Source organism: Podarcis raffonei, chromosome 7 (genome assembly GCF_027172205.1).
Source record: "Podarcis raffonei isolate rPodRaf1 chromosome 7, rPodRaf1.pri, whole genome shotgun sequence".
Lineage (NCBI taxonomy): Eukaryota > Metazoa > Chordata > Lepidosauria > Squamata > Lacertidae > Podarcis > Podarcis raffonei.
Genome location: NC_070608.1, coordinates 54,099,954 through 54,115,772, shown reverse-complemented (window position 1 = coordinate 54,115,772; position 15,819 = coordinate 54,099,954). Strand labels below are relative to the sequence as shown.

The 15,819-nt window shown below is 38.1% G+C and overlaps 1 protein-coding gene across 4 annotated transcripts in view; it reads left to right on the top strand.

Moving 5' to 3' along the window:
* The window catches only part of NETO1 (neuropilin and tolloid like 1), a 104,512-nt gene extending 94,692 nt beyond the window's left edge, over positions 1-9,820 (top strand). Inside the window, exons 9-11 of one of the 4 annotated variants that reach the window (XR_008331519.1) lie at positions 3,436-3,994; positions 6,114-6,202; positions 9,228-9,820. Coding sequence is in view for 2 of the 4 variants with exons in the window: in XM_053396630.1 (XP_053252605.1) it covers positions 3,436-3,994; positions 6,128-6,188 (620 nt within the window). In the remaining 2 variants the exon portion in view is untranslated. Of the gene's footprint in view, positions 1-3,435; positions 3,995-6,113; positions 6,203-7,503 lie in introns of all 4 variants that reach the window. The other 3 variants (XR_008331520.1, XM_053396630.1, XM_053396629.1) reach the window with 3 other exon arrangements.
* The last annotated feature ends 5,999 nt before the right edge of the window (positions 9,821-15,819 follow it).

Here is a 15,819-nt window from a genome sequence, read left to right as displayed (position 1 = left end):
TCACACGTGACATGGACTAAACAGACTTGTCGCATAAATTGCCTTCTCCTTTTGAAAAGTGGTGCTGATGATGTTACCAAACCTTCATGAAATGGTTCTAAGACCCTGAAACTAATCTGTAGCTGCAGCAATAGCAGCAGCAGCCTACTGTGTCATGGAGATACATTTTCAAATATCATGCTGATCACAAGTAAAGGTGCCTGCCAGCAAGTCAGCAGCTATCAATATTTGCTCTAAAAATGCATTTCATTTCAGAGACGTGTCTCCTAGGGATATCAAGCTGAATTAAAAGTTGAAACATATTCACAGCATGCCATGAAATGCTGTGTAAATGCATGCCTTGTTCTTGAAAAGTGGCAAACATCACCAGCTTATTTCTTCTTTAATTAGGAAGTATAGTACGGAGGCGGGGAGGTTAACTACCCCATTAGGGAACGTATGAATTCTGTATCCTGTTTTTATTTCCCCTTCAGATATATTTGCTCTGTAACTGGTAGCTCTTAGGACTGGGTTTAAGAGGAATTAGCAGTCAGGTGTGATTAGGAACTCATTGTGTGCAGGTCCTGGACATGTGAAAGCCTACATCTTTTCGGATGTGGTGCCACATGCATAGTTGTTGGCATCAGGAACATGGCCCTCCCATGGAACGCCCTCCCATCAGATGTCAAACAACTATCTAACATCTGAAGGCAGCCCTGTTTAGGGAAGTTTTTAATGAATGATGTTTTAATGTATTTTTAATCTTTTGTTGGAAGCCACCCAGAGTGGCTGAGGAAACCATCTCCAAGCATTTATCCATCTCCAAGCATTTAGTCTGTACATGGAGATAAATGTCTGCGTGAACCTTATGTGCTGGCCTGATATTTTCACTGAGTGTGAGAAGGGATATAAAGGACAGATCAAACAGGGAATCGCATACCTGGCTGTTAAAATGGCTTCCTTCAATGAAAAGGGTTTCATGGCATACTGTTCTTACTGTCTGCTAAGCCAAAGTGTATGTATGTAAGTTTTTCAGTCCTGTCTTCATAGTGCCTTTGCACGGTTCAGGACATCTTACAACAATTTAAAATCACAATAGGATATAAAAGTGCATAGTCAAATAAGTAAAAAAATGCAACAGAGGCAGGGACCACAGATAAACACACCAATGCCTATGTTCAAATTATCACAGAGCTCCTGATAAACCTTTCAGTTTCCGTTGTTTAAAAGCCATTCAGGAGTACTTCACAATTTTTCTAAAGAGCTAGTTGTAAACCAACTTTGCACCCTCATCTCCTATCTTTCTGCATCTCCTATCAGTACATGCCTTAACTTTCCCCAAGGAAGTAATTTAATTTCCACATACTTTTCTACTTGTTTCTGTGTGTTTTGTTTTCTAATATGCTAAGCACATTAAGAGACTTGATTTATCTCTGTTCACAGAACTTAGGGTTGCATTGACTCATTTTCCTTAGGCATTCTAGTAATAAATAAATTATAGTAAGGGCCAAATATTGATTTTTTTCCTTCCTGCAGGGAGAAGAAAGCATCCTGCCACTTTAAGCATTGCTACTTATTTTAAATTGAAGTCATTTTTAATGGTATATGATATCACTCTGAATGAATAGAAATCCTTCACCATTTTAGTTTGCTGTGCAAAGAACTGATCTTAAACATAGCATTCAACCTTCTGGGCAAAAAATATATTCCTTTGCCGGGAATTTTTAAAAAAAATATAGAGAGAGAGCTGTTATGTCATTCATGGGATGTGACTTATATTTTTCACATTTGATTTGAATCCAGTCATTGATTAAGATTGGTCAATACATGACACTGATTCAGGGAAGAAATTTCGCTATCAATTGGAAACTGTAGCTTAGGGAGCACAAGAAGCTGGCATAAAGCAAGCTGGCACAAGTTGAGCCAATGTAAAGTTGAACCAGATCCAAACCCTGTTCTGGAGCAAGGATATTGACAGCAGAGCCAGCCTTTAAAATATACAGTAGTTTGACTTGCACTACCCTTTCAGCCAGGTCACGTGACTGAGCTGAACTGAGTTAGGCTCCTCCTCAAGTCCTCCCTATATGGTCCTGTTCCCCACCCTCCAAAAATGCCCTTTTAAGGAGGACTTACACTAGTTATAGTCTCTGGGTTCAACCTTTCACATAGAGCTATGAGGTAGACTTGAAAGTTCACTGCTTTTTCCTGGCCAGCATTCCTCTTGGACTGCACTTCTAGTGCTCCCCATATCTTCACACCAGTGGTTCCTCTTCCCATTGAGAGGCACCTGCAATGGTAGTGTCAACAGAAATGTGTCAATGAGTCATTCAGTCTAGTAGACTTCTCAGTTTTGTGGGCAAAACCTCTGTTTTTCTTATAATAAAACTTGGCAGTATTTGGAAGACAGTTCAGCATATAGTGATAATCACATAGCCAGTGGAGCAGAGCAAGTGCAATTTATGCTACCAGAATGAACAGGCTGAGACAAGAAGCCTGTGAAGATTATCCTTTGGGTCTAGAGCAGTGATGCTATGAAGATCTATATTTATGAAGCTTGGAATGTATGATATAACAAAAAGGTATGCAACGGCTCATAGTAAAAGATTCCCCACCCCCTTTACTTGAAATCTTATTTGTAATAATTCTTGCTTTTCCACCTGAGACAGGTGAGTGTTAACTAATACCAGTGATTTCATATATATCAATGTTAGTAGCTGAGGTGGTTTTCAAGGATAAGGAAGCATTCCTATTTAAATCACCGTAAGCTGCTGCTAGTTCGCATACTGAAGGTTGTCATCATACATCTAAGAATATTGCTAATAAGCAACTCACACTAGACAGCAAAGTTACAGCTATAACCAGATTATATTGTCAAACTTAGGGTGCTTCCAGACAGGGGCTTAATAGTGTAAATGGATCACTGAGATGGCTTTTTTTTTAACTTCTTAGATTCTCAATGGAAAGGGTAAATCTGGATTAAATTGGGAGGATCCTTGCTGAAATTTTGATGACAGCATCATTTGGACGCTGCAAGAAATTTCCATGCTTGGAAAACACCAAATCCACCCACACTCTCCAAAAAACACTTGTCTGGAAGCACCCTTAGTTATTTTTGTTGGGTCCTTTGAACATTTTTGTAAAGAAAAGCAGGGCAGAAATACTTGAGACAGAAAAATCGAAAGGTTCCTTCCTGTAACTGCACGGTTTCATGTGAATCCCACTATAGAGGTAGATCAATTTTCCAACTGCATGAAGGAATTTGGCACTGTGAATCACCTCACCATCAAGATAAAGGACTGTCCTGCCTATTCAGCTTTCTGTTCCAGTTAGCCATTCTTATATTAGCTTACAAAGAATCATGGTGATAATTGCCAAAAGCAATGTGGCAACCATTTGTTTATTTACAAAGAATATTAATTCTTTCTTTCTTTGTTTTTATGTTTCCCCATCAAACAGAAAAAAGAAAAGCCAACATACTGGACCAGCTTACTAATACCAGTGGGACAATAATTGGGGTGACCTCTTGTATTGTGGTCCTCCTTATCATTATCTCTGTTATAGTACAAATCAAGCAGCCTCGTAAAAAATATGTCCAGAGGAAAGCAGACTTTGATCAAACAGTATTCCAGGAGGTGTTTGAGCCTCCTCACTATGAGTTATGCACTCTTAGAGGGACAGGAGCTTCAGCGGACCTTGCAGACGTTGCAGATGACTTTGAAAATTATCATAAACTGCGGAGATCATCTTCAAAATGCATTCATGACCACCACTGTGGATCACAGTTATCTAGCACTAAGGGCAGCCGTAGTAACCTCAGCACAAGAGATACGCCTATCTTGACAGAAATTCAACCCCAGCCTGTAAAGCCTCTCATACAGCCCATGAACAGAAGAAATATCCTCGTAATGAAGCATAGCTACTCACAAGATGCTGCAGATGCGTGCGAGATAGATGAAATCGAAGAGGTACCAACCACGAGTCACAGGCTATCCAGACATGATAAAGCTGTCCAGCGGTCAGTATCAATAGATTTTTGATGAAGACTATTGTATGAGGACTGGGTTCAAGCCTAACTCTTCCCTCTTTATTTCTCTAATTTATATTGGTTCTTTACTTTCTTTTACTTTCTAAGATCCATTCACATAGCTTGTGATGAGCTTATCCGTAGCAATTGCTCTAAAAGGAGTGCTGGGAGTTATCATGCAAACACTGCATGGAAACAGCAATGGCAGAGAATTCAAAGCTGTCCTGGCAAACGTTTATATCCTCAGACACCGACTAGCGGTTGTCACTCTGATCCATGACAGTTTTGCATGGGAACCCCTTCACAGCCATAGTTGAGAACCAGATCAAAACATGCTGTGTGAATGTGCTTCTTGGACTCTTTCTCGCTCTGCTTGTTTTCACTTCCGGGCCAAATTAGATGTGAAACAAGAAACCCATGTGAAGGATTGCCTATGCAGTTGCAGCTTTGGGATCACACCTAGTGCTGCTGTTCTGCTAGCGCATGAGGCTTCTGCTATGAAACTTTTCTCTCCTGTCTGCTACACCCTCAAAATCTCCTCCGAATGGATTGGGGACACTCCAGAGCAGGTTTTGAGGGTCCACAGGGAGAGGAAAGGATGGGGAAGTCCCATTGTACTCAGCACTGGATTCAACCCTTAGCTTTTGTTTTGTTTTGTTTTCCTAATCAGCAGCCCCACACTTCTGGTTTGACAACCAGGGGAGTGGCAATCCAGGAAAGGAAGTTTACTCCTTTCCTTCCTTCATCTTTTCCTGATGACCTTTCCCTCCTATCCTAAAGCAGCTATGAGCTCTGTGATGACAGGAATGGGGGGCATTTGTATCTGTCTCTCCACATCCAGATCTAAAAGCTGCCATTTGAGTGGGGGGAAAGGGAGGAAAGGGTTAAGCCTTCTCCTAATTATGGATCTCTCAGGTCACACAAGTTTGGTCATCTGTTTCTACCCCTTCTTTCAGTTCATGATAAATAACTCAATCTCCATACTGATGTCAATATTTTTTCATGTTTTAATTTTATTTAAATACAAAACTAGAAGAAAATGCAGGTACTTGGACCATACCAAAGACTTTTCCTTTGCTAAAATTAGTTGGGATTTCTTTTTAAAAATCAGTATGCACATGATTACTTTTGTTTATTTCTTATTGCATTTGTATCCTATTTTTTCTTCAAGGAGCTCAAGGTGGTGTACAAAAGTCTCTCCCCCCCCCCTATTTTATCCTCACAATAATCCTGTGGGGTAGGTTAGGATGAAAGTTAGTGACTAGTACAAGGTCACCCAGTCAGTTTCATGGCTGTGTGGGAATTTGAACCCTAGTCTCTCAGTTCCTAGTATAACACTAACCACTACAGTTTTTCAGTTATATTCAAGAAAACCTGAATTGGATAGTTTGATGAGGAGAAACTCCTTTTCCATGAAACATGGTTTTCTATGTAATAAATGACAATATTTCAAAGTAATACAGTATGATTTCTGTAGCTGACCATAGTACCACTGCTTGTCATATTTATTTGGCATTTAGACCACAGGGTAATTTTTATCGCTTCAGCTTGATATTCTTTTAGATTTGCTTATGGAAAAAAATGTAGTGGAGAAGAGTTTTCTGATTCAAGTCTGGCATGATTTCTGTTTTAATGACTAGCACGGAGATTCTTTTACTGTGTATTGCACCTTGAATGCTTGTAAATAAGAATGATTAAAAATTTGCAAGTAAATGCAAAAAGAAAAATACTTATGTTACAACTTATTTGGAAACAGCCAGAACTTTAAAAAATAGATTTGTGTTTCATATGCATGCTTTATTTCTCTGTGTTTTAATGTTCTGTTCATGTGTTCCACAATGTTTCATTTTGTACGTCTAGGCCATGGGGTATCCGAAAACCTCAAAGCATCTTGTCAACTTCAGCCCTGCCAACCTGAAATGGGATGAGTTGATGGGGCACTTTGAGGGTTGACCTTGTTTATGAGATCATTACTTTTGTCAATCTGCATGCCAGTTTTAAGTGTCTTGGATCAATTTGATCAGGGTTTGTAAAGTATTCTTCATTTAAGAATGTATATGCATATATTTCTTTTTTTTCTATGCAAACATTATTATGTTGAATGAAATAGCCATAACATTCCAGGTTCTGCCTCATTGGGTCTCTAAACAAACATGAATCTGAGTACAACACAACTAGGGTGTAAAAGGCAAACTGAAGGTAAGTGAACAAATATATAGTTCCCAATTCATCATCTCTTGCATTCCATTTGTTTTCTTTGAAAATGTCTAGTAGTTGTATATCATTTGCTGTGTGTGTGCCTGTGTGTGTGTGCCTGTGTGTGGGGTTGATGTTTTTTCCTTCATTTTCTTTTGCTTTGCTTGAAAATGGTGCTAAGCTTTCGGCATACAAAGAATTTAAAATTATAGGCAGGAAGCTGCTATAACTTAAACAATGCATACAATAAATTAAATTGGTACCCTCAGTTGCATTAGACCATCCTTGCTAAGTATAATCTGCATCTCAAGCTTGAATTCTAAACAAGTGTTTGGCATGAACATCCCCCTTTATTTAAGAAAATGATTGTGTAAAGTGTTTCAATAGGTAATAACTTCCAGCCTGATCCACGCTGTGGGAGTACTAAATTTAGGGAGCTCTGAATTTAGATCTGTCAGTATATCTACCATAGTTGTACCCAATGCTTCCTGAGGAATGTATGGAGAATTTTATCCTCATAGCAGCCCCATAAGGAAATAAGACCGGTGATGTCCTACTCAGGACTGGCTAGCAAATTTCATGGACTGTGTGTGGATTTAAACCAGAGTATTTCCTTTTCAAGCTCAGTGCTTTATGCATTTCACCACACTGGCTGTCTGACCATGACAAAGCATATATTTGCAATGTTGTTGCAGTGAGATCAACAACTGTCTAATGCCCTGAATTGTCTCTTCCCTGCATTACTGTTTTGGATGTGCTATATGCATGGCCCCCAGCTATTAGGAATATGTAGGAAGCAGCAAAATTTTCACTGGATCTCCAGTCTAAACAACAATTTTCTACCTTGAATAACCAACCAGAAAGGAACTGCCAGGGGATAAATTTGTAACTCCCAGCTGGGGATCATGCACAGTGCTTTGTCCCTGCTGTGAGAGCAGCACTGGTATCAGGTCACACTCTGCTGCCAACAGCTGTGAATCAGGCTGTTTGTTTGATGCCACTTAAATGCTTAGTTAAATTAAGATATGAAGACATCTGCTATCTCACTGTATTGTCATTTAGAATTTATGATGTTGGAAAAGGGCTTGGTTAACAGCTTGTAAGAATTTAATCTACTTGTTCCTTTTATATTGATGTGCACTTTCATTTTGCTAGTACTAATTACAGTTTTCTGGAGGGTTTGGACACATGATTTTATTTTTTTTATTTCCCCCTTAACATCCCTACAGTCAGCATCTAGTTGACAGTTTTCTATACAAAACTATTACTGCCACAACCTAAGGCTTCATATTATTCTGTTGTAGGTGTGGACTGACACAAAAACAACAACTTTTATGCTAGGGAAAACTCCCCATGTTTATTCCTGTTGAGCACACTGACCTTTCCTCTTATTGAAAGGAAACATAATGTTGGTACATGGGGAAGAAAAATAGGCATAAAAGGATAATTCCTAGATGCCAGGATTCAACTTTGGGCAAGTATTCCTTGGTGAGAGAACCCCAGAAGAGGTTTAAAAATCACAAAACATACAGCAAAGTGAAGAATGGAATTATAGGCTATTAGACCTTTAAAATATGCCCTTTAAAGTGAGTTCCAAAGTTTCCCACTTCCCTAGCATTGAAAATGACCATGTTTGGTAAGTTAAAAATGGTTTACTTACAAACTCTCCAAAGGTCAGATTCATATTCTTTTCCATATAGCATTCGTAAAAAGTTGCACAGGCAGTAACACTTGACTTAGTTATAGAGTGGTGAAAGTTCCTAAATTATTGGTATAGGAACTCAAGAGTGACTCATGAAAGCCATCCAGTGTGAGCTGGAGCCACCAGCTCAAACCTCTTTGCACTCTGAACTTCTCAGGTAGACTGGGGGTTGAACAATAGGCTTGATTACCCATTTTCTCCCAAGGTAAGGGAAGTGGATATAGCTGAGTCTGGCAGGACAGTTTACTCTATGATATTAACTCCTTCATATATTAATTAGACTTAAGCATGTTGATTATATGAGGCTGGTTATCCCACACATAAGAGCACCAAATAGTCACTATAAGTATCTGAGCTGCAGTTTGGGTGTGTTTTTTCAGATGGATGTGTATTCTATGTAGTGAAACACATAGAAACAAAATGTATAACTATTAGTAAGATATACAAGCTTTTGATTTTTCAGGAGAAGGGAGAAGTCGTAAGTCATTCTTTGCTTTATACATACAAACATTTTGACACTTAGCCAGTATTTTCAGGCCTTGAGTGAATGTGGTGGTGGTGGAGAGACAGAATTCTCACTTTGAGTCAACTATTTTTATTCACACCAAAAAATTTCAAATATTTCTTCTTACCTTCTTATAGATAGTTCTATTTGACAGCTATTTTTTTATTCTGGAATTTGGCTCAGATGGAATTACATGTGCTTTAGTCTGAGATCTATTTTGACCTGAAACTGAAGAACTTTTGCACTGCCCTACCAGCCAGTCGAGTTGCTGGTCACAATCACTTACCTGTGCTTTGGATTTTGGAGGTCAGACTACCGTTGTACTACTGCGATCACACTTTTTCCAATTACTGGCATACCAAAACAACACCCTAAATGACTTTGTGTCCTGGTGCCACATTTCTGTCTACAACATTTCCCTTTTGTCTATTTAAAAGCAGGTCATACAATCAGGCTGCCTGCAGTCTTGTGGACAATGAAGTCAATGAAGCACTTATATGCCTAGCTGTCTTCAAGGTTCTAGTCATTCATCTTAATTAAGAGCACATTTATTTTGCAATATAGAGCAGTTTACAAACAGCCCAAGTGTGGATATTCTACATGTGCAGTGAGCCTCTCACTGCCACCACCACAAATACTTGGAATATGCAGACATTTGTATGAAAGGGGCTTACATGAGTACAAATTGGTTTTTTAGAAAAAGAAAGGGAATTAAAGGCACCAAAATAATGTCATTCATTGTGTACTTGTATATTATATGTCCTGTCAAAGACAATTATTCACATTGAACTTGTTATATGTACATTGTTTTCATTATGTAGACTGCTTGGGAATAGTGCGATCCTGGGTGCTTTTGAATATACTACAGTGAATTGTGAAAATATCGACCGTGGAACTGCAAGCTAGAGATGTTCTGGACTCTGACCAGCTATTCCAATTTCATGAAAAAAACCCCACACATCAGTCAGTAATGAGTAAAATTAATGGATGGCAATAAGACTCTAATTACTATCATTGCTATCATTTATTCTTATTATTGTCATCATCTGTTTTCTTTATTTCTTTATATTTATTTTGTTCTGTTTTGTTACAAAGAAAAGATAACCCAGTTTCAGGAATAAAATGATTAAATCAGGTACTATTTATCCATTCACAATCACTTCAGTAGATATATTTGTTGGATAAAAATCTAACAATATGACTGAACTCAACAACGAGGAACTGGTTTGCATGTATGTTGCTGAATATTTGAGTTGGCAAACAACAACAAAAATCCCTTTGATGAGATACATTGTAAAAAGCATGCATCCGTACTTACTGCTGTTCCTATCCATTTCTTTGTGTCATATGCTTGCTAATTGTAACTTTTTATATAAAGATACATAAAACAATGTATAATAATTTCTTACACTGAGTTTTGTAGTACTCTTTTCTTTTACTGAAACAAATAAGCTTTCAGCAACGTATTCAAAATGGCCAGTGAGCTTTCCAATTGAATATACCTCATGCTTCTCCTCTCAAACAGCTGATTGGTGATATGTCAGCTGTGTACAGGGCTATGTGCACTAGGAATTAGGTGTGATTCCCCCTCAAACTAGACTGCTTCATTGTGTACATTAGACTCCCAAATGAACTGGGGCAACAGCATATAGAGCTGAAATGATATTTGCCATCTCGCTAATGAAAAAAAAAATTAATCAAATTTTTGAACACGTAATTTTAACTCAAAATTTGATACTGGAGCAATTAAGTTTAGATTTGTTGGTAACTCTTGGTGGTTTGATTTTGACAGGCTTCAGATAGGAACTCTGATAAGCTATAATGTTCTACATACTACTGCATGATAATTACAAAATGTCGTCAGGTACTAAATGTAGTCCATTGTTAATTATCATTTATTTATTTATTCTCAAATAACATCTACCAAAATATTGAAAGCAAATATCCATTGGGTGCTATATGCAGATATCATATATTTATGGAATATTCTGTAAATATGTGGTATCCAAATAATATATGGAAAATTCAAGAGCAGAGTTTTAAGAATTTTTTTTTGGGGGGTGGGCATATTTGTTTAACTTTCTAACTGCATTTTAGTAGTCATTATTAATGTCTGCCTTTATAAATAAATCAGTTGAGTAAATTGTGATTATTATAATGGACTCATAGAGCAGGACACTTTTTCACTTTTAATTTATTATTGCTGGGTTTTTTGAAAGAAGCTGGCTAAGTCTTAACTTTGATCAAATAGCTCTCCTCTTCAGCTCACCGATGGAAAATGAAAAGGGTAAGATTAAATATCTAGATAATTTCCACCTTTTTATTTAGCCCTGCTTTTTGTGTTTTAACAGCAGCTTGACACATCAACAACATATTATTATTATTATTATTATTATTATTATTATTATTATTATTATTATTATTATACCCTTCACCCTATTATTCCAGGGTGGGATACAACATCAAAAACATTTAATTTTTTTTTTTTACAGAGAAACTGGTTCTGGCAAGGAAGATGAAAGTGATAGTAAAAGCATTGCTTGCTTTCATTTCTGCATGTCCTGCTGCTGTTAAAGGGAGTCAAGAGTGGAGCCCAAAGTGCGTCAAATCTCTAAGCAGCAAGTTTTATAAAGCCTAAGTCAGGCATCCCCAACCTGCAGCCCTCCAGATGTTTTCGCCTACAATTCCCATGATTCCTAGTTAACAGGACCAGTGGTCAGGGATGGTGGGAATTGTAGTCCAAAACATCTGGAGGGCTGAAGGTTGGGGGTGCCTGACCTAAGTCTTCCCTTACGGTTTGCTGCTATTTTAGTTTGTGTATCTCTGAGGTGGGGAAACTGTGGCCCTCCAGACATTGTTAGATTCCAACACCCATAAACAACCTGTCAACATGGGCAATAGTTGGGGAAGATAGAACTTGGAATTCATCAGGAACCAGAGGATTTAGATGCCATTGTGCTATAAAAACCCTATTGCTGTCTACCTCTCTTTCCTATCCTTTCTTTCCACAGCACAAGTTGTGATGGCAAGGGGTTGAGATAAATAGAAGAAATCCTCAACAGAGGTTATATAATGGATGTTATGGGCAGTAGCGTTGCCTTTACTGCAACTACATTAACATATTGAAAACCATAAGCTTTGTAATCTCCATTTTAATTTCACAGAGTGTCTCTTTAGGAAATATTTGAATTAGTGCAATACAGGAAGTCAAGGTACAACACTAATGTCCACTTCACACCTTCTAATATGACATGAGCCTTGCACATCTTTAATATTTAAGCTTTACAGCTTCACTAGACACAATTTCTGGTTCTTGCAACTTCATGACACAGGATGAAAGATTGCTATGAAGGACAGGCCACGAACCTTGTATTTTATTTGGTGAGCCCAAGCTATCACTCTAATAATAGCAAGAACCTAACCCATATGATCAGAACTTGCAAAACAAATGTTAACATCTCAAACAGCCCCGAGGAACATGAACAGCATTGAAGACACTGTGAAGGCACACTAGTAAGGATACTTCTTAAAAAGGAACCAAATTATCCTCTGATTGATTAGAGACAGAGAAAGTATTTCCAACGTTCTCTTGGACTGCAGGATAAGACAGCAGCATAGCCTAATGAAGACCATGAATCAAAGAAGATATGTCAACCCCAAAGAAGATAGCAAATTGTGGTAAGTTGTTTAATTCATTCTCATGCCTGTTTGCACACAGTCTTATAAAATGTTACAATTGATGTTTCAAACATATAGCACATGTTCGTGAGCCTCCAAAATATTCAGCTAAACATTGTTGGAGATATCCTGAATCATATACAGCAATCTAGCTTGTCTCTGAAAGGCTAGGAATGGGACAAATTTCAGTACTCCAGAAGTTTGTATTGGGGTATTTAAGACTATCACAGATTTTATATATATATATATATATATATATATATATATATAATAAAAAATTGTCCAGTAGCACCTTAGAGACCAACTAAGTTTGTTCTTGGTATAAGCTTTTGTGTGCATGCACACTTCTTCAGATACACTGAAACAGAAGTTACCAGACCCTTATATATAGTGGGAGGGTGGGGAGGGACTTTTCTCAGGAGGGTAGTAGGAGATGGGTGATTGACTCAGCGGGCATGCACACGAAAGCTTATACCAAGAACAAACTTAGTTGGTCTCTAAGGTGCTGCTGGACAATATATATATATATATATATATATATATATATATATATATATATATGGTATGTTTTGACTGCATCAGACCAACACAGCTACCTACCTGAATCTAGAACCATGGAAGGCAACAGATTCAAAAGTTATAGATATATGAATGAGGTGATGTTTGTTTGTTTGTTTGTTTTACTGTGGAATCATATTTACTAAATGTAAGAGTCACAGTTGATGGGTGAATTCAAAGTCCACATGTGAGTTTGTGTCCCATCAAGCAGAGGAAAATCCATTATGATGGGTACTTAGAGCTCAGACAAAATCAAAGGGCTGTATCTAAAGCTACCCAGTGAGGTTTCACCTGAGCACCAGGACTTCTGTTTCCTCTCCTCCCCCTGCCCTGCCCACCGTACATCTGCTAAAGAGGGTGCCTCGGATTTGAAGATTTGAAGTCAGATTTGTTGAGCATTCTCAGAGCAGATTTCAAAACTGAAACTTGAAAGTTTCAAGCATGCAGTTGGATAAGATACACGACTGAAAACATTTCAAAGTTATAAAGTATAAAATGCCAACTTTCCGCCAGCTCTGTTTTACCATTCAATGACATTTTGAAATGTATGCTCCATCTGTGGGTAACATTGCTGAATTACTGGGCAAGTGTCAAATAAATGTGAGTTTCACAGACATTTTTAAAGTCTCCTAAAAATAACTAACCTTCTGTTGTCCCCATTTTCCAGGAGATTTATAAATGTGGCAGCGTGATTTGTTAGAAATACTTTAAAATCTTCTGCAAATGTGCTAACACATAACTGTTGCAGCAAATGTAATGTGTTACAAAGTTTTTAAAACTACAAATTGTATATGGAATAGCAACACACACACACACACACACACAGAGAGAGAGAGAGAGAGAGAGAGAGAGAGAGAGAGAGAGAGAGATCACAGCACTAGGATACCTGGATTTCTTATGGATTTGCATTACTCCAAAACGCAATGAACCCTCATCAGATCTTCAAAATGCCTATGTGTGCCAGGACTTCTGGCAAGAAGCTTTCTACTAACTGGAGAGGTTGGAACAGAGGCAGCTTTCATCTGTTTCCAGGTATTTCATGCTACACATAGCAAAGTGTGTTTCATCTGCCATGATGAAGGAAAATGACTTAAAAGGATTCTCCGGTCCATTTGCTGAAACTATCAGCCCTGTTTTATCCAGACAGAAAATACATTCAGTTACCATGACTCAATGTTCAGAAAGCATCTATTATACAAACACATGATAAAAAGAAAAGTCAGCATTAATTTTCCTTTGTTCTTAATTTCTTTTTATTCAACTGTCTGCAAATTATAGAACAGTTGACAAGCATATCCCACTGCCAGCATCGTATCTGCTCAAAACAAGCATTCAAACAGTGACATTTCCAAAGCTTTGAGGAGGCTCCTGGTTATTTGAGCTAATGTACTTTTAACTTTTCTTTAATAGAGTCCAGAGAGAGAGAGAGAGGCTTGTTCATCACCTATTTTAATGCAGGTCTAGACTGCTCATCAGTTCTTCCTGTACAGTGCAGTGCAAACACCTTCAAGAGAAGAGTGAAAGAGACTGGAGTATGGAAATAAACTGTGTTTCATCCAGATGGAGACATATAGCAGTAGAAGAGATAGTCAGTCTAAGACCCTGGATACTTCTAAATGACTTGTTTATTGAGCATTAATCCTGATTTTTTTTTGCATAAAGTTTATGAGGAAGCTACACAATGTCCTTTGTTTGTTGAACACCCATTCTTATCTGGAACAGACTCCTTCGGGAGGTTATGGACTCCTTCCTTGCAGGTTTTTAAGCAGATGTTGGATGGTCATCTGTCTTGGATGCTTTAACTGAGGTTCCTGCATTGCAGGGGGATGGACTACAGGACCCTTGGGGTCCCTTCCAACTGTATGAGTCTATGATTCTATGTCTGTGAAGAGGTTGTATATGTTGCATCAATCAATTATTATCCTACATTTGCCAGTGTATTTCTTTTCTGAATTTGCTGATATATAATTGAATGTTGCCCTCCTGTCAGTGTGTTTGCAAACACAACACCACACAACTTTGCCCCTCCAACTCTCCATCCCACTAAGCAGCAGTAACCAACCCACTAAGAAGTCTGCTGTTACTGGCAGCTGTGGTTTTTGCCACTTTCTTTTCCTCTTTCCAGAATTCTAATTTTCCCAGAAATGCTACTGCATGTTGCTCCTAACCTCTTGCTTTAAAAACTGAAGGTGTACACAAAGTTATTTCCTGGTTTCTTTCTTCCCAATTCTATGTGAAATAATCCAATATCCTTATTTTTAAAAACCCATAATGTACAGGCATCACTCTAATCCTTAAGTGCATTTTTTTCTACTCCTGCTGTTTCAACCTGGTGAGCTGACCTTTACAAAATCATCACACTTTTAAACAGGGCTATTTTTTTTGTGATACACACTAAAAACAATTTTAAAAGATTGAGTTACAACTCAGGCAATTATGCACACCAGCGCCCAGCAACAGCACTTTAAGGAAGAGATTTAGCATACTCATTAACATGCAATAATGGACTTAAGAGTGCTTTAATTCCACAACTGTTTTTAAAGCAAGGCATTTATGTACATTAGTGCGCAGTAAGGGAGCTTAGAGAGAGTCCTTTAATTAGTGCTGTGCCAAAACCTTTCCTAAAACCTGCAACAGAAAAAAGAAAGTGCCGAGAACAAATATGAAAGTAAATGAAAGTGTGATAGTTTCGCATAGAAAGTTAAACACCAAAAGTGCTTTCAATGATCTCTCCTCCCCCATTTTTTAAAATGATATAATACAGAATTAAGACATTTGTGTGAAATATGGGAGCAATCTTCAATAGATCTGTGAGGAAAATGATGAGCCCTCCAGTGAAACAGAGGCATGCCTAAGATACTAGCTACAAACTTGGGCTCATCAGATTTTATCTCCCTGATTTCTTCCCTATACAAGTGTGTGTTTATGCTGGGGAAAACCTTCCCAAAGGAGCTTAAGAGAGAGGACTCAGAGAAGGATTTGTCCTTGGGGGAAGAGCTGCTAGGAGCCTCCTGGGTCCTCCAATTCAGGAGTAAGAGTCTTTCACATTCTTCTCCACTCCCCAAGAGCTAAGGACTACAATATTATGTGAGGACTCTTAACAGTCATCCAACTCCTTTCATTTCTAGAAAGCTTTGTTCTATGAAGAGGCTTTCATTTCTCTGCCTCATTCTGAGG